The following is a 20852-nucleotide window of genomic DNA, read 5'->3' as shown; positions in this document are numbered from 1 at the left end:
TACTTTTGTATGTAAATTTAAATCTTTGCGAAAGAAAATAATATTCTGTCGACTATCGGAATAAAGACTTTTAAGTCAGGCATTCAACGATTTGCTTCATAAAAACTACAACCCCCCTCGGAATAACAAGACAGAAACTACAAGTTTGACTTCCGTCCCTACGGCAAGGCTCAGATCGAAGAGTCAAAGTCGTGCAGAACATTGCATGTGTGGACGGCGAGAAAACGAGATTAGAAACATTTTAAAAACAAATATGTCTGCACATTGTGTTGCATATACCGCCACGCACAACATCGTACAATCATAACTTACAGCTGAAATGGGAACAACTTTGCATGGATGTAAATATTTTGTGAGCTAAATCGAAATCACATTCTTTGGTGTGGACATAAATGTAAACCTTGTAAAAATCGTTTGATGAATAAGAAAGTTAGGACGCAATTTAAAGGCCCATGTTTCACTTTGAACGGAAAGTCGACCTTTTCAACATGGCCGCTCCCAGGCATGGATCTTACCCTGGCTGCCGATGACTTTAGTTTTTATTTCTATGTTTGGGCCCGGCGTCCCGATTTCTCGGAGGATCTGATTGGCCGTGGTTGTGATCCCTTGCGACGCGATTGGTCTGTTCGCAGGACCGCATGTAACGAAAACAGAAATTATCAGGAAGCGAATCGACAACCTCTCGGTGTGTATTTTGCATTTATATTTCCACGCGAAATAGAGTTAATGGCCACTATTAATGCCGTCTTGGTTTTTGATGAATGATGACGCTGTATCACCCTTAAATATTGGATGAATGAAACGCTACTTTCGGTCTTACTTATCTTAATACTTAAAAAGCAGGAAACAAAACCTGTTGTTGTTGTTGTTGCAGACATGTCCATAACAACCGATCACATCCGGGATAAACTCAAAACGGAGCTCGCGGCGGAGCACGTGGTACGTTTCCGGTTTTCATTTTTGGAAAACTTGCAGCCTCAGCTCGTGTGACGCATCATTTTTGGGGTGCGTGTCCGTGATGTGTGTTCTGCAGGACGTGGAGGACATGTCGCCCAACAGATGCGCGACCAGCTTTAAAGTCCTCGTGGTGTCGTCCCAGTTTGAGGGCAAGCCCCTCTTGCAGAGACACAGGTAGGCCCGTTGCCCCTGGCAACAACCACCTGCGTCACCGGTGAAAATGGCGAAACAAACACACACACAAAAAAAAGTGAAATATGGATGACAATGTGTGCGTTTGTTTCGTTCGCAGGATGGTGAACGCCTGCTTAGCGGAGGAACTGAAAGACATCCACGCTTTGGAACAGAAGACTCTGACGCCGGAACAGTGGGAGAAACAGAAGTCCAAGTGACGACCAGAACCCAACAAGCGTGGGTCCGAAATGCAATTGAAGATGACGGCGGCGGCAATAAAAACCGGGGCAGCCGCTCTGGCTTTTCCCGCGTTTCGCGTCGTTTTCTTTCATCCGTCCGGCGCGTTCTCGGCGGGCGGAAATCCGTTTCGTTTCCACCGTGTGTGGCAAATCCGCGCTCGAATCGCTCGGCGATGCGACGTACGCAATAGCGATTGGGCGCCGGACACCTGAACCGTGAGGGCAGCGTTCACTGAACACATTTATGTGATTTATTTTTTCCGTGGGCGTTGGTGAGCAGACTTGGTCACCTTCTGTTGACACCGATCCCAAATATTGGACTTTTTTTTTTTTTTTTTTCCCCCGCATTTGGTCATGAGGACAAAGAACCCCCCCCCCCCCCCCAATCTGCCTCCCCCACTTCCATTAGGGAAAGTGGCGGAAGTAATCCACACACACTCACTGGCCGTGCAACACCTTATTCACTGACTTGTAAAATTAAATCAGCTTGTGATTTCATGCTCGAAATATGTCGTTTTAATCCACGTCGGGCTGGCGGACGCTTCTTTTTCTTCTCGACCTCTGCCGAAAACCCGTTTACCATCATGAAAAACGGGCTGCTCGGGTCGCACGCCTCGCAGCGGATGTTCCTGATGAGCGCGCAGCCTCGAGCGGCATTTCCAGTGACGAAAATAAGTATTTGAACGCCCTGCTACGTATATTGCAAGTTCTCCCAATTAGAAATCACGGAGGGCTCTGAAATATGTCCACTGTGTGAGAGATCATCTAAAAAGAAAAATCCAGAAATCACAAAGTATGATTTTTTTTTTTTTTTTTTTTATTAAACGATTTATTTGTGCGATACAGCTGCAAATAAGTATTTGAACACCTGAGAAAAACCAATGTTAATATTTGGTCCAGTAGCCTCTGTTTGCGATGACAGAGGTCAAACGTTTCCTGTCGTTGTTCACCTGTTTTGCGCACACTGCAGGAGGGATTTTGGCCAACTCCTCGTTTAAAAAAAAAAAATAAATCATACGTTGTGATTTCTGGATTTTGTTTTTTAGATCATCTCTCCATGAGGAGAACTTGCGATATAGCAGGGCGTTCAAATACTTTTCCTGTCGTTGTTCACCAGGTTTGCGTGCACTGCAGGAGGGATTTTGGCCCCCACTCCTCCACACAGATCTTCTCTAGATCAGAAAGGTATCAGGGCTGGGTTTCAGCTCCCTCCAAAGATTTTCTATTGGGTTTAGGTCTGGAGAATTGCTCGGCCACGCCAGAACCTTGATGTGCTTTCTTACGGAGCCGCTCCTTGTGAATCGTTTAAAAAAAAAAAAAAAAAAATCACACATTGTGATTTCTGGATTTTTCTTCTTAGATGATTTCTGAGCGGGAGAACTTGCGATATAGCAGGGCGTTCAAATACTTATTTTCCAAGACTGTAATTAGCTTCTCCTCGGTTCTACACGCAGAGCCAAACAACAAATGCTATTATTTGTGTTTTTAAGCGCACAAAGACACACAAAAAGATGGATAAAACCGGTTGCTGTTGCGCTTTTCGTAATGAGAGTGCAAAGTACAAGATGATTGAAATCCACTGGAGGGGAAGACCGACCCCCGCCCCCTCCGAAGGCTGCGCAGACACAAATACCGGAACCACAGATGTCACATTAGCCGGCTTGATCAGTCCGTTTCACAAGGCTTGGGAGCAGTTCATGGACGAAAGCGTGACTATATATGTTCAATTAGTCCCACTCGCAGCTGAGGTCTGCGGAACACGCCGGAAGGATTTCATTGGGTTGTCGTCCCCGTCGGTACCGCGCGCCCCACGTTCACAGCGATCGTCACGCCGCGCCCGGTTAAACACGGCCACCAGCTCGCTCACTTCTTAGTTTCGGGCCCCGACGTCCAGCATGGCGTGCAGCTCGCCGGGCTCGTACCCCAGCAGGCCTCGCAGGTTGCAGACAAAGCGGTAGACGTAGCGCTTGCCCACCGTCTTGCGGATGATGTTCTTGTCGTAGTAGTAGCGCAGACCGCGGCTCAGCTTCTCGTAGTTCATCTTGGGCTTGTGCTTCCGGCGACCCCACAGCAGCGCCACCTGGACAGACACGGGGCGGGGGAAACTCCAGGTGAACACCTCTGGTTCTGTCCTAGGCCCTGAAAAAGTCTCCAGTAAAACCAGAAAAGGTTTTGCCACTAACTACACACTGAATAAGACCGTAGCGGCAATTCAAGCTCCTAAGCGCTAACCGTTTGAAACGTTTCAACGATTTAAGGGAAAAATCCCAAATTTTACCTCGTCTGGGTCAGTCAGCTTGAACTCCCAACCGTCTCCGGTCCAGCTGATGCACGACCGGCAGCTACGGTCGGTCAGCAGCTCCAGTAGAAATTGCCACAGCTGGATGGGGCCACTTCCTGCTGCCGCAAAACAAGCTAAAAATCCGACGGGGCACGCGAAGGCGCGATGACCCACCAGTGTAACCGGCGAGGACGGCTGCCGGGATCACAGCCGAACCCGGATCCGCCTTGCTGCCCAGGTACTCTTTGAAGCTCTTGTAGGGTCGCGCCGAAGCGAAGCAGTCGCCGCAATGGCTCCCGTCCACGCTGGCTTCCGCGTGGTGGATGCCGCCCATCCACATCAGAGAACCGCCCCCAGATATCTCATCTCGGGAGTCGATCTCTGGAAGTACAACGCGGCGACGTCGTGTTGCACTCATTCTGTTCTTCGGTTGAGAGCTACGCTGCCAATATCACTCAAAAGAGCTTCTTTTGTACGGATGCTTTGCAGATTCTCAATAGGGTCGAGGTCAGAACATTTTCGTTGCACCATCTCGACAGCATTCACGTGAAATCGGGAACGAGAGCAACCGGGGAACGTACCTTCCTTACTTGATGGCTGGCAGGGAGGTGACAGAGTGGACACTTGCAACGCGCCACCGCAGTCGCCATCATTTTCTGCGCGTGAGAGATTTAGGAGTGACGGACGGAGTGTCAGGGCGCGACTTCACGAGGTTTCAATTGTTACCCCGTCTCATGATCTCCAGGTGTTCCCACAGGATCTCTCCGGCGGTGCGGTCGGACGTGAGGCCCAGGAAAGCCACGCGGTCCAGTCGGCACAGCTCTCCGCCCCGCAGGCCCCTCAAGTCCGAACCCAAGGAGTGCAGCCCGAACTCGGCCCGGCACCAGTCCAGCCAGTGGTTCACCTCCCACTCGGACCATAACGTGGGATCTGGGGGGGCGGGGCGCCGGAAAAGCGGGTCCCGCAAATCCGATTGAATGGCCACGACGGTTCCGTCCGGCGATGATCGAGTAATTCACCTTGCGGGAAACGGTGGGTGAGCCTCTCCTGGGTGAAACCGGCAAAACTGGCTCTGAGAGCCTCGCAGAGAACCTCTTTGCTGGTCGGGGTGAGCGGGGGGACCTCCAGGGGGTCCATTTCTGTCACACAAACACGTTTGATCGAGAAAAACAAAAGAATCTAGAAACCTACAACCTCTTTAAAGTATATAACACGAGTTCTGATCCAGGAAAAAGCCCCGACAATACACATCTTACCGTAAGCGCTGCAGTCCATATCAGTGTGCAAAGCGCAGACACAACAGGTGAGCCCTGAAATGGAAGGTCGGGAGGGGGGCACCCGCTTTAGTATGACGGGAGGGGCGGGATGGGAGGGGTCTGGGGGCTTGACTGACAAGTGTCAATCACACGGGGTGGGGGGGGGAGTGGGCGGGGCAGACGGCGACTCCCGCATTTCATTGGACGTGCAGTGGAAGCGAAAGACTCGCTCGCTCGCTCATTTCCTGTGCAGTTTTTACAGCTCTTTATTAATCATGGCGATACGCAGACTTATCAATTATGTGAAAAAAGACAGACAAACCCACAGCCGTGGACTACTTCCGCCATTTATTGACATAGACAAGCACGGACGTACATTGAAATTGAAAATGACAGCTTCGGCGTTGAAAGAGGATCTGGTTTGCGTTACACACCTGACCACAAAGAAAAATAAAAAAAAGGTACACATCTGGAATCGAGTCACTTCGGTGGTTTTTTTTTTTTTTTTTTGAACGAATGGAAACACGCCTCCGTGGAAGACTTACAGCAGACTTGGAGTCACAGTGGAGAGCTCTCCGCTGGATTTGGGGTGAGGTTTTTTGGAATTTTTCTGGGTGCGTCCGTGTGGTTAATGAAAATTAATACTGACGTGAGAGGTTACGCGGTTTGAAGGGTTTTGGGACTGCTTGGGTGGGGCATCCTACGTGCACTTTAGCGGGGGTCGTCGGGCGCGGCGATCTTCTCCAGACTGGGCTCCATGCCCCAGATCTCCCTGGCGTACTGGGAAATGGTGCGGTCGCTGGAGAATTTACCCGACGCGGCGATGTTCCGGATCACCATCTTTGTCCACTCTTTCGGGTTCTGGGCACACAAACAGGCGGGTCCGTTTTGCGTCGGACACACGCAAGGATGTTCAATGAATTTTGGAATTTTTCAAAGTTGCCAACCGGAATCGGAACGGGCGGCGCGACAGGCGGCTTTTGCGACTGACCTTGTAGAGGGCGCTCACTCTCTCCTGGCATTTGATGTAGTCCTCGTAGTCTGCGAACACCTTGAACCTGCGGCACACAAAAATCTTGGTGAGATGGGCTAGCGTTTCTTGAAAATGTGGAAATACCAAAAAACAAGAAATAAATAAATGCTCATGCTTATGTCGGGACCTGTCGTGATGCATCAGCATGTTGACCAGATCCTTGAAGAGGTCCACCTGGTTTGGGCTGAACAGGCCTGCCGCGATCTGGGATACGGCCTGCTTCAACTCAGGGATGCGGTTGTAGTACGACATCGCGTCGTACCTGCGGGAAAAAAAAAAAAAAAAAAGGTCCGGTGCAGTTCACGTAGGGACCCCTCTTTGACGCCGACTTGTAACTCTTTAGCGCGCGCAAGAATTGACAGCCAGAGCAGAGGATCATTATATTCATGCCTACCATTTAGGAAGGACACTCGATAGGGTTCAAGTCAGGGGACTACTCTCATCACAGCACAAAATTTCAGACTTCTGTAATGAGCCCACCCATAATCCTAATGACAACTAAATGTACCCTTCAGGTTGTAGTCCCCCTTTCGCCCGAAGCTAGCCGGGATAAGCTCCAGCTTTAGCACAACCCTTGTGAGGATACGCGGCTTGGATAATGACATGACAAATGGGGGAATTCTTACTCTTACAACAGTAAAGTCCGGTTTTTCCCAAATCATCATTTTTCAAGAAAATAAGTGAGGATAAGGATAAATCTGCAGTCACCCCGTTTTGTCCAGAGCCTCCACGTCCTTCACCCTCATGCCGAAGATGAAGAGGTTCTCCTCCCCGGCCTCCTCCGCCATCTCCACGTTGGCGCCGTCCATGGTGCCGATGGTTAGGGCGCCGTTCAGCATGAACTTCATGTTGCCGGTGCCCGACGCCTCCGTGCCGGCGGTGGAGATCTGCTCCGACAGATCCGCCGCGGGGATGACTGCGGACGCGAGGGGAGGCCCAACGTCAACGGGTCGACGCGGAGGGCCGGTGGTCGGTGGGAGAAAAACAAAACTGACCTTTCTCAGCCAGGGTGACTCGATAGTTCTCCAGGAAGACGACCTTCAGGCGATCGCCCACCACCGGGTCGTTATTGACCACGTTGCCGATGGATGTGATGAGCTGGATGATCAGCTTGGCTGTGTGGTAACCAGGTGCCGCCTGGAAAGTTTTCAACCCAAACCTTTAAGTGCTTTTGCCACCCGTACTGGCTCGTGTCCGTCGCGTTTGAAAGCGTCGCTAGGCACCTTTCCTCCGATCATGACGGTCCTCGGGGTCCAGGCCTTGTTGGGCTCCTTCCTGATGCCTACGTTTTAAAAACAAACACGTCGCTTGTTCAAAGTGGTTTTGTCGTCCCCCCCATTTAGGTTCTCGTTGAAGGAGGCACGCACGGTTGTAGAGCGTGATGACGTGCAGGCAGTTGAGCAGCTGCCTCTTGTACTCGTGGATCCTCTTCACCTGAACGTCGAACATGGAGCCGGGGTTGATCTTCACGCCGTAGTGCTCCTCCAGATGGCTGGCGAACTTCATCTTGTTCTCCTGCGGTCGAGAGGGTCCGCCGGGACGCGTTTGCTACAAAGACCGACGTCAATAAGAGTTACGCCGCCGAGGACCTCACCTGTTTGACTTTGGCGACGTCTCGGATGAAGGCGTCGTCGTCCACGAACTCCAGGAGCCCCTTCAGCAGGTCCAAGTTGCGGATGTAGTCGTCGCCAATTCTCTGCAGACGAGAAGCTGTTGACAAGATCCAGAGGTGCCGGGCTGCGCCTGCGTCTTAAGTATTGCTTTAATTTTTGTTAATGTTGTCGTCTATTTTTGTACGAGAGCAAACGTTTTGGGATCGTAACTGGTTATGATAATGAGCAAGCAAGTCAAATGCTCCTGTCCGATTGGAAGATAATTCGCCTCATTTCATGACCTTTTGTTTTGTTTTCTAGTTTTCTTGCAACCGAGCGAGAGTCCGTTGGTTCGAGGCGCAACAAACCTCGGCGATGACATCAGCCAGTCCCGGGTTGCACATGAGCAGCCAGCGCCTCGGCGTGATGCCGTTGGTCTTGTTCTGAAACTTGGGAGGATCCATGTCGTAAAAGTCCTTGAAACTGGAAGAGAGCGAGCGGTGAGCGACCCAGCCCGGGAGCGCCGGCTGGGAATCTCGGGCGTGGCGTGCGGCGCTTACACCGTGTCTTTGATGATTTCGGAGTGAATGCGGGCCACGCCGTTGACGGCGTGGGAGCCCACGATGCACAGGTGAGCCATGTTGATCTTCTTGACGTCGCCCTCCTCGATGAGGGACATGCGACGCAGGCGGTCGCCGTCGTCGGGGTACAGCTTCCCGACGCGCTGCAAAGTCCCACCGCGACCGTGACTTGAAAGCGGCGTGGCCAGAACGCCGGAGAATTACCTCCAGGTGCCTCCTGTTGATCTCGTAGATGATCTCCAGGTGGCGAGGGAGCAGGTTCTGGAAGAGATCCACGGGCCAGCGCTCCAAGGCCTCGGGCAGCACGGTGTGGTTGGTGTAGGCACAAGTGCGCACCACGATGTCCCAGGACTGGGGGGCATCACGTAGAAACTTGCCGGCTCACAAGATTGAGTACAATCAAACAAGCCAGCTTGACAAACCTTCTCCCACGGGAGCTTTTCAATGTCCACGAGGATCCTCATCAGCTCGGGGATGGCGAGAGCGGGATGGGTGTCGTTCAGCTGGATGGCGACCTGTCCCACGATCATCAAAAATTAAGAAAATAAAAGAAAGACCGCGGTTGGTTCAAAACAGCCGTCGCGTACGACCGGTGTCGGGTTCAGCGAACCTTGTCGGGCAGCGCGGACAGATCCAAGCGCACAAACTCGGTGGAGCCAAACTTGGACGCTTTGAATCGACGGACGATGTCCTGGAGGGTGGCGGCCACCACAAAGTATTCCTGCTTCAGACGCAGCTCCTTCCCCTCAAAGAACTAAAACGTGCCAAAACAAAATGTTATTTTATTGGGACGAACGCACCCACACAAAAGGGACGGACTCACGTTGTCGTTAGGGTAAAGAACCCTGGAGATGTTCTCCGCCAGGTTCCGATCGAGCACCGCTTGGATGTAGCCGCCGACGTTAACTGGTTGATGGGGGGGGGGGGGGGGGGTCGTGATCACGACAGATTTTCACTTGATCGGATTCCAGCCAGGCGACGGCTGAGCGACAATTGCGGACGGAACTCACAGTCTTGGAGGTTGAAGTCGCACGGGGCCTTGGCGGACCACAACCTCATGGTGTTGACGATGTTATTCCGGTAGCCAGGGACTGGGGTGTCGTAGGGAAGAGCCAGGACCACCTTGAACCCCCCCCATAAAACCCAAAAATCAGTCAGCTAACACAGAATTGTCTGCGGCGCCGGAGCCGGGCTTTTGCGGCACTTGCCTGCGTGTCGACCCATTTCACCCCGTCGGCGGCGTGTTCCACCCGTCCGTAGAAGTGGACCGGCCGCATGTACTCGGGCCGGGCCTTCTCCCAGGGATTCCCGTAGCGGAGCCAGTCGTCGGCTTCCTCCACCTGGCCAAATGCGATTTTCCGGCTCACGTTATAATGGCCGAGATGGCGAGATATGGATTCGTTCGCGGTTCCGACTGTATTTACCGACTCAACTATTCTGTGGAACCTCGTCCCGAGTGTTGACTGAAAAACCCATGTACGTGCTTGGGTATTACTGTCATCAATCAACCTATCCATTTTCTGAGCCGCGGGAGTGCTGGAGCCAATCCCAGCCGTCATCGGGCACAAGGCGGGGTGCACCCAGAACTGGTCGCCAGCCAGTCGCAGGGCACGTGGAGACAGACAACAGTCGGGGCAATTTAGAGCGTCCAATTAATCTTGCACGTTTTTGGGATGTGGGAGCAAAGCGGAGTGCCCACCCGGAGAAAAGCCACGGAGGCACGGAGGGGAACACGCAAACTCCACACAGGCGGGACCGGGATTTGGACCCCAGTCCGCATAACTGTGAGGCCGACGCTCTGCAGCTGCTCCACTGTATTCCTGTCATGCATTTGTGCGTCAGATGGTTAGCGACGTCGATAGCTGCAGCCGGGTTGACCCAATTTGAGTGTCGAAATGGAACGGCGGGGCAGCCGTTTTGGGGGCCAAGCGGGGAAAAAAAAAAAACATCTTCATACCTGCCGGCCGTCAACAATTTTCTGATTGAATATGCCAAACTCGTAGCGGATGCCATATCCGTAAGCGGCCAGGCCCAGAGAGGCCATGGAGTCCAGGAAACAAGCTGGGGACAAACGGGGGAGGCGCGCCTTCAGTTCAGCGAGAAGTTCTCCGAACATCGGCGGCGAGAGCTCACCGGCCAGGCGACCCAGACCGCCGTTGCCGAGGCCGGCGTCTTCCTCGATGTCCTGCAGCTCCTCCATGTCGAGACCCAGCTGCAAAAAAAGGGGCACGGGGGGGGGGGGGGACAAACGCGTCATTCGCCGGCCCGGCGCGTCCCGTCCCTCCGTGAGCGCCTCACCTGGTACGTGGCCTCGTCGCAGGCGTTCTCCAAGGCCAGGTTGACCATGGTGTTCTGCAGGGTCCGCCCCATGTAGAACTCCAGGGAGAGGTAGTAGACCCGCTGCACGAGGAGAGAAAATAACCAGAAAGGGGTGAAGTTCTTTGAATTCCACCTTTTGCAAGCCGCGTCGCTTATTGTGGTCTTCCATTCATTCCCTACGGCGCTTGCCTCCCCTCGCTCGGGTCAAAGGTGAGCTGGCGCCCATCCAGGCAGACGGAAAATATGCAGCGAGGAGGCCGGCTGTTACGTAACAGGTCGCCTTCTCCGCTTTCTGCGGGGTAATCAGGATTTGGTGCCCCCCCCTTGTGTGAAAACAGCTCTATACAAGGATGAGAGGAGGGCTCTCTTTCTCTCACCCCCCCCCCCCACCGTCGCACTCTCCCTCCATCCCTCCATCCCTCCCTCCCTCCCTCCCTCATCCTCTCCATCCTGCAGACCCCCGCCCTCCCTCGCAAGTGTACGTGCCGGACTGCGACAGCCGATCCCCCTCGGGTTTTTTTTTTTTTTTTACCTTCGGGTCGGTCTCGTAGTAGTGCTGCTGCGTCCGGATCCAGCGGCCCACCAGGTGATCGCGGACGGTGTTGGCCAGCGCGAAGTAGTAGTCCCGTTTGGTGGCGACATTGCGATCCTTCACCAGCGTGAAATGCAGATGTCGGTTGAAATTGAGCTTCAGGTCGGCGACGTTCTCCACGCCGGCCAGACCGCGGACCGAAATCTGTTTTCGCTTTTCCTGGTCTGTCAGAGGCTTGGACATGGCGACCGACGGCTTCGGGAGCAAATTGCGATGGGAACGTCACCTGCGAAACCGAGCCCGAAGTCGGAAGTTCGGCTCCCCGCAGTATTTATACCCTCTGTCAAGCGAACGGAAGCCAATAAAATCCACTTCCGGCTTGTGCTGGCAAAACAAAAGCTCCTGTTGTCAAAAAGAAATCTTTTTCCGGTGTGTGTTTCGACATACGATATATTTCGAGGTTACAAACGCTATCATCATATATATATATATATATATATACATGACCACATTTTTTAACCAATTTGAATTCTCTATGTAACAAAGAAGCACACTTTTCATATATTTTCAGAAGTGGTTTACAAATATTTACTGTAATTATGACTAATACAGCTACTATGATCCAGCATTTTTTTTCACTATAGTTATTTATTTTTTTAACGCTTATAGCCTCGATTGCCATCATAGCAACTGAATTTCTGTAATGGCATTATGAATAATGGCAAAAAATGAAAAAAATTCACTCAACCCATTGAATCAGTTTATTTCTAATCGAGCAAGTTAATTCATTTCAACGAGAGATGTAACAACAGCAACAGAATGAAACAAAAATTTCAACTGCAAATGCCATTATATGTCATTTGTTTTACCTCGCATATAGCAAGGCCCCCCCCCCCAAAAAAAAAGCCCACAGCTCCATGTCTGAGCATAAATGTGATGTGGCAAAAATAAAAATAAAAAGTCTTGACTCTCAACATTCGAGCAGTTGAGGCAGGTTTTGGGAGGAGAAGTTATCCCAGCACCAATCCCGCCCCAATTCAAACTGGAATTTGAAATAACATGCATGAATAAAATAAAAAAAAAAAAAACACTTATTACAAAAATATTACTCTTACTTAACTCAAACCCAACATCAGACTTTTTCTACTCAAATGCAACCTGTTCTTGCAATGGCTCATGCACATGATCAGATTTAATCACAGAGGTTTATCTTTATATTTAAAACCAAAACTATTAATGAATGAACAAAAGCAAATTCATCCTGCTGCAGAACCGAGGCCTGAGAGCAAGTGTTTGAGAACGCGCACGGGTGGAGCCTTTGGATCGATACAAACGTTAAAAAGAGAAGAATTCTTCCATTCACACAAAGTGAATTCATTCTTGTGGACATATCTTTACATTGTTGAGGATAAACGTGGAAAAAAAAAAAAAAATAGAAATGCGAGATGTATCCCACCGGGCATCTGCCGATCATACACAAAACTGCAGTTTGGATTGATAATGTCTGGGTGGCATTTCTTTGACAGACATTATACTTAAACTGACTAAATTCCCCCCCCCCTCCCACATTTCCCTGATTGCGCCCGGTGGCATACAAACACGCACCGGGTTAGATTTGTGAGCAGACAGACAATCTGGAGATGACCTCAGTGTCTAGCAAGTGATGCGGGCGCTCGTCTTCACATTGGCTTGTTAATTCTGAGGCGGGGGAGGCGGAGGTGCCGGGGGCATGCCGAACGGCGGCATGCCCGGCACCCCCATCCCCATCATGACAAAGTTGGAAGGGTCCATCGGCGGCGGGGGCGGCGGCGGGGCGTACATCATGCTGGCCGAGCCAGGGGGCGGTGGCGGGGGAGGAGGGGGCGCGCCGGGGGGCAGGGGCGGCTGGACTCCCGGTGGAGGGGGTACCATGGAGGGGGCACCCATCGGCGGCGGAGGTTGGGGCGCCGAAACTGCGGGCTGCTGCGGCTGTTGCCATGGAGGGAGAGCGCCGGTGCCAGGACTGGATGTGGTGGGGGTATCTGCACAAAAAAAAAAAAAAAAAAAGGGGGGGGGGGGTGTGTGTGTGTGTGAGCATTGAATGAATGAGCGTCATGACTTTTTGGGTGTTCTCACTTTGTTGCCACGGCAGCGGCGTGCTCGTTGCCATGCTGCTCGTGGGGGGAGGCGGAGCCTGCTGTTGCCACGGCGGCAGAGGACCGGAAGGGGGAGGCGGCGGCGGCTGACTGTTGGGAGGAGGCGGCGGAGGGGGCATCATGCCCATCGGGGGTGGCATCATGCCTAGAAAGGACAGAACCATCCAAATTGTTGCACTGAGGCGGAGGCGAGGAATACATTTCACACGAGAAATATTGCTCTAGAAACCGCTACCAGTGATTGAGAAAGATCATAATAAACATGTTGATTGCGCTCACCCATCGGGTGTCCGTGATGTCCTGGGCCCTGGCCCATGGGCGGAGGGGGAGGCTGCATCCACGGAGGAGGCATGCCGTTGGGGTTCGGGGGCATCGGCGGGCCTCCCATGCTGGGCATCGGGGGAGGGAAGCTGTGAGGGCCTCCTCCGTGCATGCCGTGGAAGCTCCTGTTGTCGTTTTGAGCCGAAGTCATCCAAGGGGGGCGGTTCTGTCGGGACACAAACGCAGCGGGTCGCAGACTCAATCCCAGCGGGAGCGTTTCCCTCTTTTTACTGTACATCGAAGAAGCTAACCGGCGGGGCTTGGCTGTTGCTGGGCGCAGGGGTTCGGGGTGGTCCTCCCTGCGGGCCGGCGTGGCCCCCGCTGGACGCAGGCAACGGGGCCTCCCCCAGCTCAGCCATAAGCGACAGGTACTCCTTATCCATGCGTGCCTTGTCCTGCGCCGACTGAGGGGGCTCGCCTCCCGTTGCTCTTTGGGCGGCGAAGGTGCTACGCAACGCAAACCGTGACGTTTAGTTTGAACGTGAGCCAGAGGAGACTAAAAACCGAAGGACTTCAGTCATACCTGGTATACTTGCAATCGGAGGAGATGTGGCCTGCTCCGCCGCACTTGGTACACAGGGTGGTATTGGTGATGCTGCGGGGCTCGGTGTTCTGCCAAGGACGCAGAATCCTACGGAGGCGAGGGCTTTGAATAATTTTAAAATCGACCACGGTTCGGGCAACATCTGGAAATTGCACTGGCCTTACACAATTCTCTTCCTGATATGTTTTTTTTTTTGTTGTTGCAACTTTCCCACGATGTCACACAACGCAGGAGTGTGTTAGAGGTGTGCCTACTTCAAATGCATCCTGGCACCTTTTTTTAAACTAATCCTGCTCAGGTTGTCAAATGGTTTTGGGATCATTGTTACATTGAGTATTTCTACAATTATGAACACGGGCACAAATCTTTCCTATTTGCGTTGTGGCTTAAGAAGGGTTTACTGCAAGCAAAAACCTACAACAGACCTGTTGTCGTCTTCCCTCAGCGTTCCATTGAGCCGGGCAAGCTCTCTCAGCTGCATCTTGCGCAGGTCGTTCTGGTCCTCGGGCGTCTCGATGCCTTGCTTGAGGATGTTGCGGATCTGAGGGCACATGGTTTATTAATATCCGCTTGAAGCCAAAAAGGCAAAATACGGGCCAACCTGCTCCACGGCTTTCTTGACGTTGTCCATCGTGTTCGCCGTGACCAGAGCGTGCAGAGGTTCGTCCTCGCCGGGCAGCATCTGGCCGTCCTTTCTGCCCACCTTGCCCTCCTTGACCGAGCCTTTGCCGCGGATCATGATTTTGGCGCAGCATTCTTTCTCTATGTTCTTCAACGTGTTACCACTGGGGGCGGGGAATGCTCAGAAAATGAGAACAGACCAAGGTAAGGAAGACTTAACTTTGGACTCCAGACTCACCGCGGTCCAATAAGCAGACCGACAAAGTTGATCTCGGGGTATTCGTCTTGAGGAATCATCACTTTGTCGTTAACTCTGGTGGCCGGAGGTCTGCACAATGACAAATAGAAGACAACACGCTTGTTCCTGACTCTAGACAAATTTTTGGGGGTGGATAACCTATGACCCAAAGTCCTGAAAACTCTCCCCCCCCCCCCCCCCCCGAACAACTGAATTCCCACTGCATTTGGACACGCACTTATAATCAGCCGGCGGTTTGAAGTCGGGGTTGAGTCCGACCATTTCGGTGATGAGGGAGTGGCGCTCTTCCTCGATCTTCTTGCGCGTGCGATATTCCCGGGTGTTCAGCCTCTTGCCCTCGCTGTTGTAGATGGGCTCCGGCGAGGGAGACCTGGAGGCAGACGGGAGACAACAAGGAAATAGTGGGCAACTTTTCCCCCAAAGCGGGCCGATTTGCAATATTTGGTCACAAAATCTCCCTACAGCTAACCTCAGCAAACATTTGTTTTTTGTTTTTGTTTTTTTTTTTTTTTATTCTGTCAAGGTTAGGTTACTGAAATGGTACAAAAAGTCGATCGACTGTACAACAATTGCTTTTTCTTTGTGACTCGTTGCCAGTGCTACAGAAAGCGATTCAGGAACGCAGCACTGACACGTCACACACTGTTCAATAGAACTCTGTGAGTAACCAGAGCTAAGTGCTGTTCCAATACTCTGATGGGGTGTCAAAAGCAAACAAATGCATGGCCATAGTTATACCTGCATACAGGATTTGTTGGCCTAAAAGAGAGAAAAGCTGGGAGGAAAAAAGAAATCCTAAGCAGAGGCGCTGCGAGGTGCTCGGTGTTGACGTGGCGGAAGAGGTCCGTACCTCCCCTTGGATGCTGAAAACCTGCGTTGCTGCGTTAGGGAGGCTCTGTGCTTGAAAAAGGGTTAGGTTGACGTGGGGTAAGGAATTAGGATTAGATATCCACTTTTCCTACGCTCTCCCAATAGAGAGACACATTTGTTAAGCATGTGACGTGAAGCACATGGGAGGGAGACAAAAAAAAAAAAAAAAATTACAATAACTCCAGCGCCGACAACGTGAAGCACCTCCGCTTGGTTGTCCCAAATGATTAGGGAACGATGGATTAGAGTTTCAGCTGCAAAAATCAACCTTTGGGTTGCTGTGAAAACGTCTCTTTATATGTTTACAAACTCTACAGCATGTACAGTCGACAGGGATGCTAAAGCGGGGTGCACACATACTGACAACCGCAGCGAATTGGACAATTCCCCGCGATCGACGTCGCCAAAGGCCCGATTATCGGATGTCCGTCGTAAGTTATCCTACAGTGTGAAATGTGTTCAGACCTGATTTGACTTTCCCCAATCTATTTGGAACATGGTAGGATTACAAATAGCAACAAAAGCCAGGTACAAGCATACTAACAATCTGATCCAATTTCAGCATCCCCGACGGCCCCCCCATTGGGATCGGTCCGCATCAGTCTGACGTGTCAAAAACATTATGACCCTGCGGTGTGCGGTGAATCACAATGTGGCGAATCCCCAAATCGGGGCCGACAGTATTTGTGATAAATGCGTGCGGTCGACACCGAGGTCGCCCGAGCCTCGGATTCCGTGATCAAAATGACAGAAAGTCAGGAAGCGACCTGAACCTCGCGCAGTTGCAGTACTGTATTTTTTTTTTTTTTTTGGGGGGGGGGGGGGGGGGGGGAGATAAATTAATTAAATTGGAAAAAAAGAAGAATCATCTGTATGTGTGCACCCGGCCAAATTTGAACTTGACACACTTATTAGAGCAAGCCACTTCTTGAGAAACATCTCTTCCGAAAACTGAACTTTCCTGCCGAACTCGGCAAAGATGCCGCGTGATGTTCTTGAGCGTTCCTGTCCACTAAGAACGGCTCGCGTTTCTCTCTCTGGTTACTTTCTGGTTGTTATTTTTCAAGAACAAGTTCCTTTGAAGTATTAAGGGCTTAAAAGGTTTCAAACCTGTTTGAAAAAATGTTATGCATAATGTCAAAAATCCTACAGCCCACAGACAAGAACCCTTGAGGCATAGAACACTAAATCCATTCTCAAATTTGACAGAACAGGATTCAAGAAGAGACCAAATATTTAAGACTTTGTTGATCTTTTTTTTTTTTTTTTCTTACAGATTTGTTTTTATGTGAGACCAATTGAGTCACACAGGCAACTTCTGGAAAACAGTATTCGCCTTCAAGGGACTATTACTTCAATTCATTGCCTCCAATAATTTAAACAATGATAATTATCAACTAAGTCAATTCTCTAAAAATGGGATTTTAAAAACTACAACGGTCATCTAGCACATCTGAGACTTGTTCTATACAATACATTGAAAACGAGCATTTTTTCTTCCAAAAACAACAACAACAAAAAAAAAAAAGTCAATAAGGTAGAGAAAGTGTTACTGTTGATGGGTTTAATCTTTTTCCGACCTGTCCTCAGGGTTAACAGGGATTCCCAGGTCTCCTGTACGCAGTTTACGTGTCAGGTCTTCGATCTGCAGTTGGACTGGAAGAATTCAGGTTAGGAAAGAAAAACAAGGATGGGGAGAAATGTGGTTATCACAACACCATCAAAAAGAGACGGCGCTCCGGCACAGTGGAGCGCCGTCTCGCTCATTTATGAGGCAAAAACAAACAAAACCGGGGGAAAAAAAAAAAGAAAAAAAACCAAACAAAAAAACAGAACAGAACAGGAATTTCAAATGCATGTCAGACAACACAAAACAGCATTTAGGTCATTACTTTCTACACATTGTTAACATTAGCAGGCTATTCAGCTCATTTTGGATGTTGACACGACAGGTAAAAAAAACATTTCATAAATTGACCACCACAAAAAACATTTTCTTTTAAACCTTTTTCCTCGTGTCTCTTTCGCATTTCTGTCGGAACGGGACCGAACGATAAGCGTACCGTGAAAGCCACTGCGCGGTTGCGTTGCGAACCCTTCACTCGGCGCCGCGTCACTTTTGGAACACGCGCACATCAGTGACGGCGATTACGATCATTGAAGTCGCAAAGCGACGACGCGACGGATCGATGCCAGCTCGAGCTTTGGTAATGAATGCTGAACAGATAAATCTGTGATTATAAACTTGTTTGAAGACAGGAGGAGTTTACAAAAATTTAATACAAAGCACTAAGTATTATGTGAGTTGTGAGCCGTTGCCGATGTGACACGCTTCTCTGCCGACCTTTGACTTTTGAAGATGCGTTGTGGGATACTACATACAGCGAAGAACTTAATAGTTATGATGCATTCAAAAGACAAGGCAAAGCGATGAACTCACCATGTAGAGCCTGAATGACAAGATTCTGAACACAGCCAGTTTGAAGTCCACAGATGAACTTTTTGGACAATTCTGCGTTTTGTTTTGGGTTTTTTTTAACTATACATACCAAAGCTATATAGAATTTGCCGATATAAAGAGTATACAAACAGCATTGCGCTCAACTGTCTCTGAAGCTGACGCATGCCTGGTGGTAATGATTACTTGTACATTTTTTCTCTTCTATTTTTTTGAGTAATAACTTTGTCTAAACTGACATTTCCATTAGTAAAGGCGCACCGATTGCAATTGGCCCGAGTGCACTGCCTGCCATTCATCCCCATATTTCCTTCACTGGGCTTTTTAATCACGTTAATGTACGACAGCAGCGGCAAATTGAGATAAGAGAGCGGGGCAAAGCTGCCCGATTTCTGCAGCATGCTGTTTAAATTGGAGCATCCCCACTTTTGGAAAAAAAAAAAAAAAAAAAAAAAACAGAGACTACAATTGTGATAATTTGCAGACTCACTTATCACATTGACTCTATGAAGGCATTCCCCCCCCCCCCCCCCCCCCCATGTACAGGGTGGCCCAAAAGTCACAATGTTTCCTTTTCCATTTCCTTTCAGGCATGATTTGGACAGACGGGAAGGCCATCGGCGTTTAGGAGGGTGGGATGCTTAAAAAAAAAAAAAACAACCCAGCAGATTTTAAGCTTTATGTCTGTCCAAATGATACCCAAAACAAAATAAATTCAGAAATCAAAGCATACACACTGTGACGTTTGGGGGCAACCCTTGTATTGTATTAGTGAATGGACAAAAGAAGAGTGACAACTTAAGAGTGGGCAAAAAAAAAAAAATAAAAATAAAAGTCCACATACCCGCGACTACCAACCATGACAATGACTGAACATCGATATCAATGTCAGTTATTGAGAAAAATGTGTGTGCTTCAGAACACCCGGTCGAGGGCCCGTGAAGGCAGTCGTGTGGGTGCTACACTGCTGCTGAAAGGCTCGCATGACCAAAACCATTGGTTAGGATTAGTCGCCCCCCAGAGTAGCGCTAACAAATTCAAAAAGTCGCTCGATTGTTTCGCCGTTCAAGCAGCATTGCTCACACTCAAACCAAAATTCAAAATGAAAATACACAAAGCAGAACTTTAGCATGTTAAGGAGGACATTATGAGCTTCCATGCACAGGAACAATTTTGATGTGTTGTTGGGGTGGGGGGTGGGAGTGAGGCAAGACTGTGAACCATGACCTGCAGTTTATGGACAGATATCAGCAAGCGGCGACATTTAATCATTCCGCAGACACTGCAGCTCGCCGACGGCTCCCCAATGGGATGCAGACCCGTACGGCGTCAGAGAAACACTCCCACAGCACTTGTGACAGCACTCAAAAAAATGACTTATCATTAACTTCAAGTGGTTTAGTAAGAAAACGATCTTTTTGCGTCTGGTAGAATTAAAAAAAAAAAAAAACGTTTACCGTAACCTTAATTAAAACAAGTGTTAGGGAATCAAGACCGTACATTACGCTGACACGCTACATAACAGTGAAATATTGTCTTAAAGTTACCTATATAGGCTCTCTCTTGGTCGCGGGTCAGACCAGGGGGGATGACGGTGGGCATACCCGGTATGACCGTCTTCTGGTCGGGTGTCTCACTACTCCAACGACTCTTCTTCCTTTGTTTCTTTTGGCTGAAATCTACAAACAGAAAAAATGGCAATTTCATCACTTCCATTTTTTTTTTTTTTGTTTTTTTTAAAGTGATTTAATTTCAGGCATGTTTATTGATCCAAACAACTGTACTTTAAGATGTATTTCACTTTGAAATGTTTTCATTACGCTTTTGTCGTTGATATATAGTGACATAAAACAAATTAGTGGCCTGCATGGAAATGTCAATTCATTTCAACGACGAATTTTGACTATTTTGAGTTCTACTCTTAAATATTTGTTTTTCAGTTATACAAAAGACTGTGGCGCACTTTCAACCGTTCGGATTTGACGTTTTAGTGCCCATCAAAATATTCGCTCCAATGTATATTACTGCTTGGATTTTGGTCTTTGACGAAAATGATTTTGCTGATGATTAATGTTGGCCTCGGCCGAATCCGCACCACCGTGGAAGCCACGTTAGCCTGGCTAGCCACGCGTTCGTTAGCTTTTGCAAGCAAGAAGCGCCGCTTACCTTGTCCGACGGGTTGCTGGAGTTGCTGGGGAGGCTGCGTCGAAAACCCGCTCGGCGCGCTGAACTGGTGCGCCTGTGCGAAAGCCGGAGAGGGCATCGGCGGTTGGAACCCTTGTAACGGCGGAAAGGACGCAGGAGGCCCCGGGCTGGGCATCATGCCGTTGCCGGCGCCGGGCCCCGCGTCGAAGCCTCGCTTCGCGCCGATGCTGGGGTGCAACTTTCCTAAAGGAGTGGCGTTAGCGCCCGTAGCCATTTTGGGCTACCCGACGACTCGATGTAATTATTATTATTTTAAAAAAAAAAAAAAAAACGGTTGTTAACCGAGGACCGGAATATGTTGAAAACGAACTGGACAGCTCGCGCTTTTCAGTCGAGCAATCAAAATGGCGACTGTCACAAAACCCACAAAAGACTGACGCTCGAGGGAAGGAGACCATTGGCAATAAGACGCTCTCCGATTGGTTCAAAAAGACTTGCTCCATAGATGTCGATACGCTAGTCGGCTGAAGCAACT

The 20852-nt window shown here is 49.9% G+C and overlaps 4 protein-coding genes across 6 annotated transcripts; 1 reads left to right on the top strand and 3 right to left on the bottom strand.

Moving 5' to 3' along the window:
* The first annotated feature begins 194 nt into the window (after positions 1 to 194).
* zgc:112271 (uncharacterized protein LOC553698 homolog) lies at positions 195 to 1442 on the top strand. Of its 2 annotated transcripts, XM_061808857.1 has the most exons (4): positions 195 to 685; positions 875 to 939; positions 1034 to 1131; positions 1250 to 1442. In XM_061808857.1, exons 1-4 carry the CDS (start codon positions 418 to 420, stop codon positions 1347 to 1349), a joined length of 531 nt encoding a protein of 176 aa, XP_061664841.1. In that variant the 5' UTR covers positions 195 to 417; the 3' UTR covers positions 1350 to 1442. The 2 variants fall into 2 exon arrangements, with proteins under 2 accessions (XP_061664841.1, XP_061664842.1); XM_061808858.1 differs by lacking the exon at positions 195 to 685 and having other exon boundaries at positions 698 to 939.
* Positions 1443 to 3155: 1713 nt separating this feature from the next.
* On the bottom strand, positions 3156 to 4925 carry LOC133494779 (protein C-ets-1-like). The gene is made up of 7 exons (XM_061808931.1): positions 4908 to 4925; positions 4671 to 4790; positions 4378 to 4581; positions 4233 to 4307; positions 3826 to 4032; positions 3649 to 3767; positions 3156 to 3450 (listed from the first exon to the last, which is right to left on the bottom strand). The coding sequence occupies exons 2-7, from the start codon at positions 4786 to 4788 to the stop codon at positions 3241 to 3243; spliced, it is 933 nt and encodes a 310-aa protein (XP_061664915.1). The 5' UTR covers positions 4789 to 4790; positions 4908 to 4925; the 3' UTR covers positions 3156 to 3240.
* Positions 4926 to 5238: 313 nt separating this feature from the next.
* On the bottom strand, positions 5239 to 11299 carry pygmb (phosphorylase, glycogen, muscle b). Of its 2 annotated transcripts, none has more exons than XM_061808871.1 (20): positions 10965 to 11299; positions 10412 to 10513; positions 10247 to 10325; positions 10071 to 10174; positions 9322 to 9453; positions 9124 to 9235; positions 8937 to 9019; positions 8724 to 8867; positions 8536 to 8628; positions 8318 to 8464; positions 8093 to 8256; positions 7901 to 8015; positions 7535 to 7636; positions 7308 to 7488; positions 7164 to 7222; positions 6936 to 7077; positions 6649 to 6856; positions 6068 to 6202; positions 5899 to 5965; positions 5239 to 5768 (listed from the first exon to the last, which is right to left on the bottom strand). In XM_061808871.1, exons 1-20 carry the CDS (start codon positions 11205 to 11207, stop codon positions 5619 to 5621), a joined length of 2562 nt encoding a protein of 853 aa, XP_061664855.1. In that variant the 5' UTR covers positions 11208 to 11299; the 3' UTR covers positions 5239 to 5618. The 2 variants fall into 2 exon arrangements, with proteins under 2 accessions (XP_061664855.1, XP_061664856.1); XM_061808872.1 differs by having other exon boundaries at positions 7308 to 7455; positions 10965 to 11298.
* Positions 11300 to 11702: 403 nt separating this feature from the next.
* Positions 11703 to 20774, bottom strand: sf1 (splicing factor 1). The gene is made up of 12 exons (XM_061809234.1): positions 20339 to 20774; positions 19720 to 19851; positions 17295 to 17370; positions 15062 to 15214; positions 14824 to 14913; positions 14566 to 14749; positions 14390 to 14505; positions 13944 to 14051; positions 13672 to 13867; positions 13379 to 13586; positions 13080 to 13244; positions 11703 to 12985 (listed from the first exon to the last, which is right to left on the bottom strand). The coding sequence occupies exons 1-12, from the start codon at positions 20589 to 20591 to the stop codon at positions 12657 to 12659; spliced, it is 2010 nt and encodes a 669-aa protein (XP_061665218.1). The 5' UTR covers positions 20592 to 20774; the 3' UTR covers positions 11703 to 12656.
* Positions 20775 to 20852: the final 78 nt, after the last annotated feature.

This window comes from Syngnathoides biaculeatus, chromosome 21 (genome assembly GCF_019802595.1).
Source record: "Syngnathoides biaculeatus isolate LvHL_M chromosome 21, ASM1980259v1, whole genome shotgun sequence".
NCBI classification, from domain to species: Eukaryota; Metazoa; Chordata; class Actinopteri; order Syngnathiformes; family Syngnathidae; genus Syngnathoides; species Syngnathoides biaculeatus.
The sequence above is the reverse complement of the archived record's forward strand: the minus strand, read 5'-3'. Positions and strand labels throughout refer to the sequence as shown.

Coding starts and splice junctions, on each gene's coding strand:
- zgc:112271 (XM_061808857.1), top strand. CDS start 418: ATGAATAAGAAAGTTAGGACGCAATTTAAAGGCCCATGTTTCACTTTG. Junction 940..1,033: donor AGCTCGCGGCGGAGCACGTG/GTACGTTTCCGG, acceptor TGTGTTCTGCAG/GACGTGGAGGACATGTCGCC. Junction 1,132..1,249: donor CCCCTCTTGCAGAGACACAG/GTAGGCCCGTTG, acceptor TTTCGTTCGCAG/GATGGTGAACGCCTGCTTAG.
- LOC133494779 (XM_061808931.1), bottom strand. CDS start 4,788: ATGGACCCCCTGGAGGTCCCCCCGCTCACCCCGACCAGCAAAGAGGTT. Junction 4,582..4,670: donor CACCCACCGTTTCCCGCAAG/GTGAATTACTCG, acceptor CCGCCCCCCCAG/ATCCCACGTTATGGTCCGAG. Junction 4,033..4,232: donor CCAGCCATCAAGTAAGGAAG/GTACGTTCCCCG, acceptor TTGTACTTCCAG/AGATCGACTCCCGAGATGAG.
- pygmb (XM_061808871.1), bottom strand. CDS start 11,207: ATGTCCAAGCCTCTGACAGACCAGGAAAAGCGAAAACAGATTTCGGTC. Junction 10,514..10,964: donor ACTACGAGACCGACCCGAAG/GTAAAAAAAAAA, acceptor CTCCTCGTGCAG/CGGGTCTACTACCTCTCCCT. Junction 7,223..7,307: donor CGTCATCACGCTCTACAACC/GTGCGTGCCTCC, acceptor TTTAAAACGTAG/GCATCAGGAAGGAGCCCAAC.
- sf1 (XM_061809234.1), bottom strand. CDS start 20,591: ATGGCTACGGGCGCTAACGCCACTCCTTTAGGAAAGTTGCACCCCAGC. Junction 15,215..17,294: donor CCTGTTAACCCTGAGGACAG/GTCGGAAAAAGA, acceptor GTCTGCCTCCAG/GTCTCCCTCGCCGGAGCCCA. Junction 12,986..13,079: donor GCCGCTGCCGTGGCAACAAA/GTGAGAACACCC, acceptor TTTTTTGTGCAG/ATACCCCCACCACATCCAGT.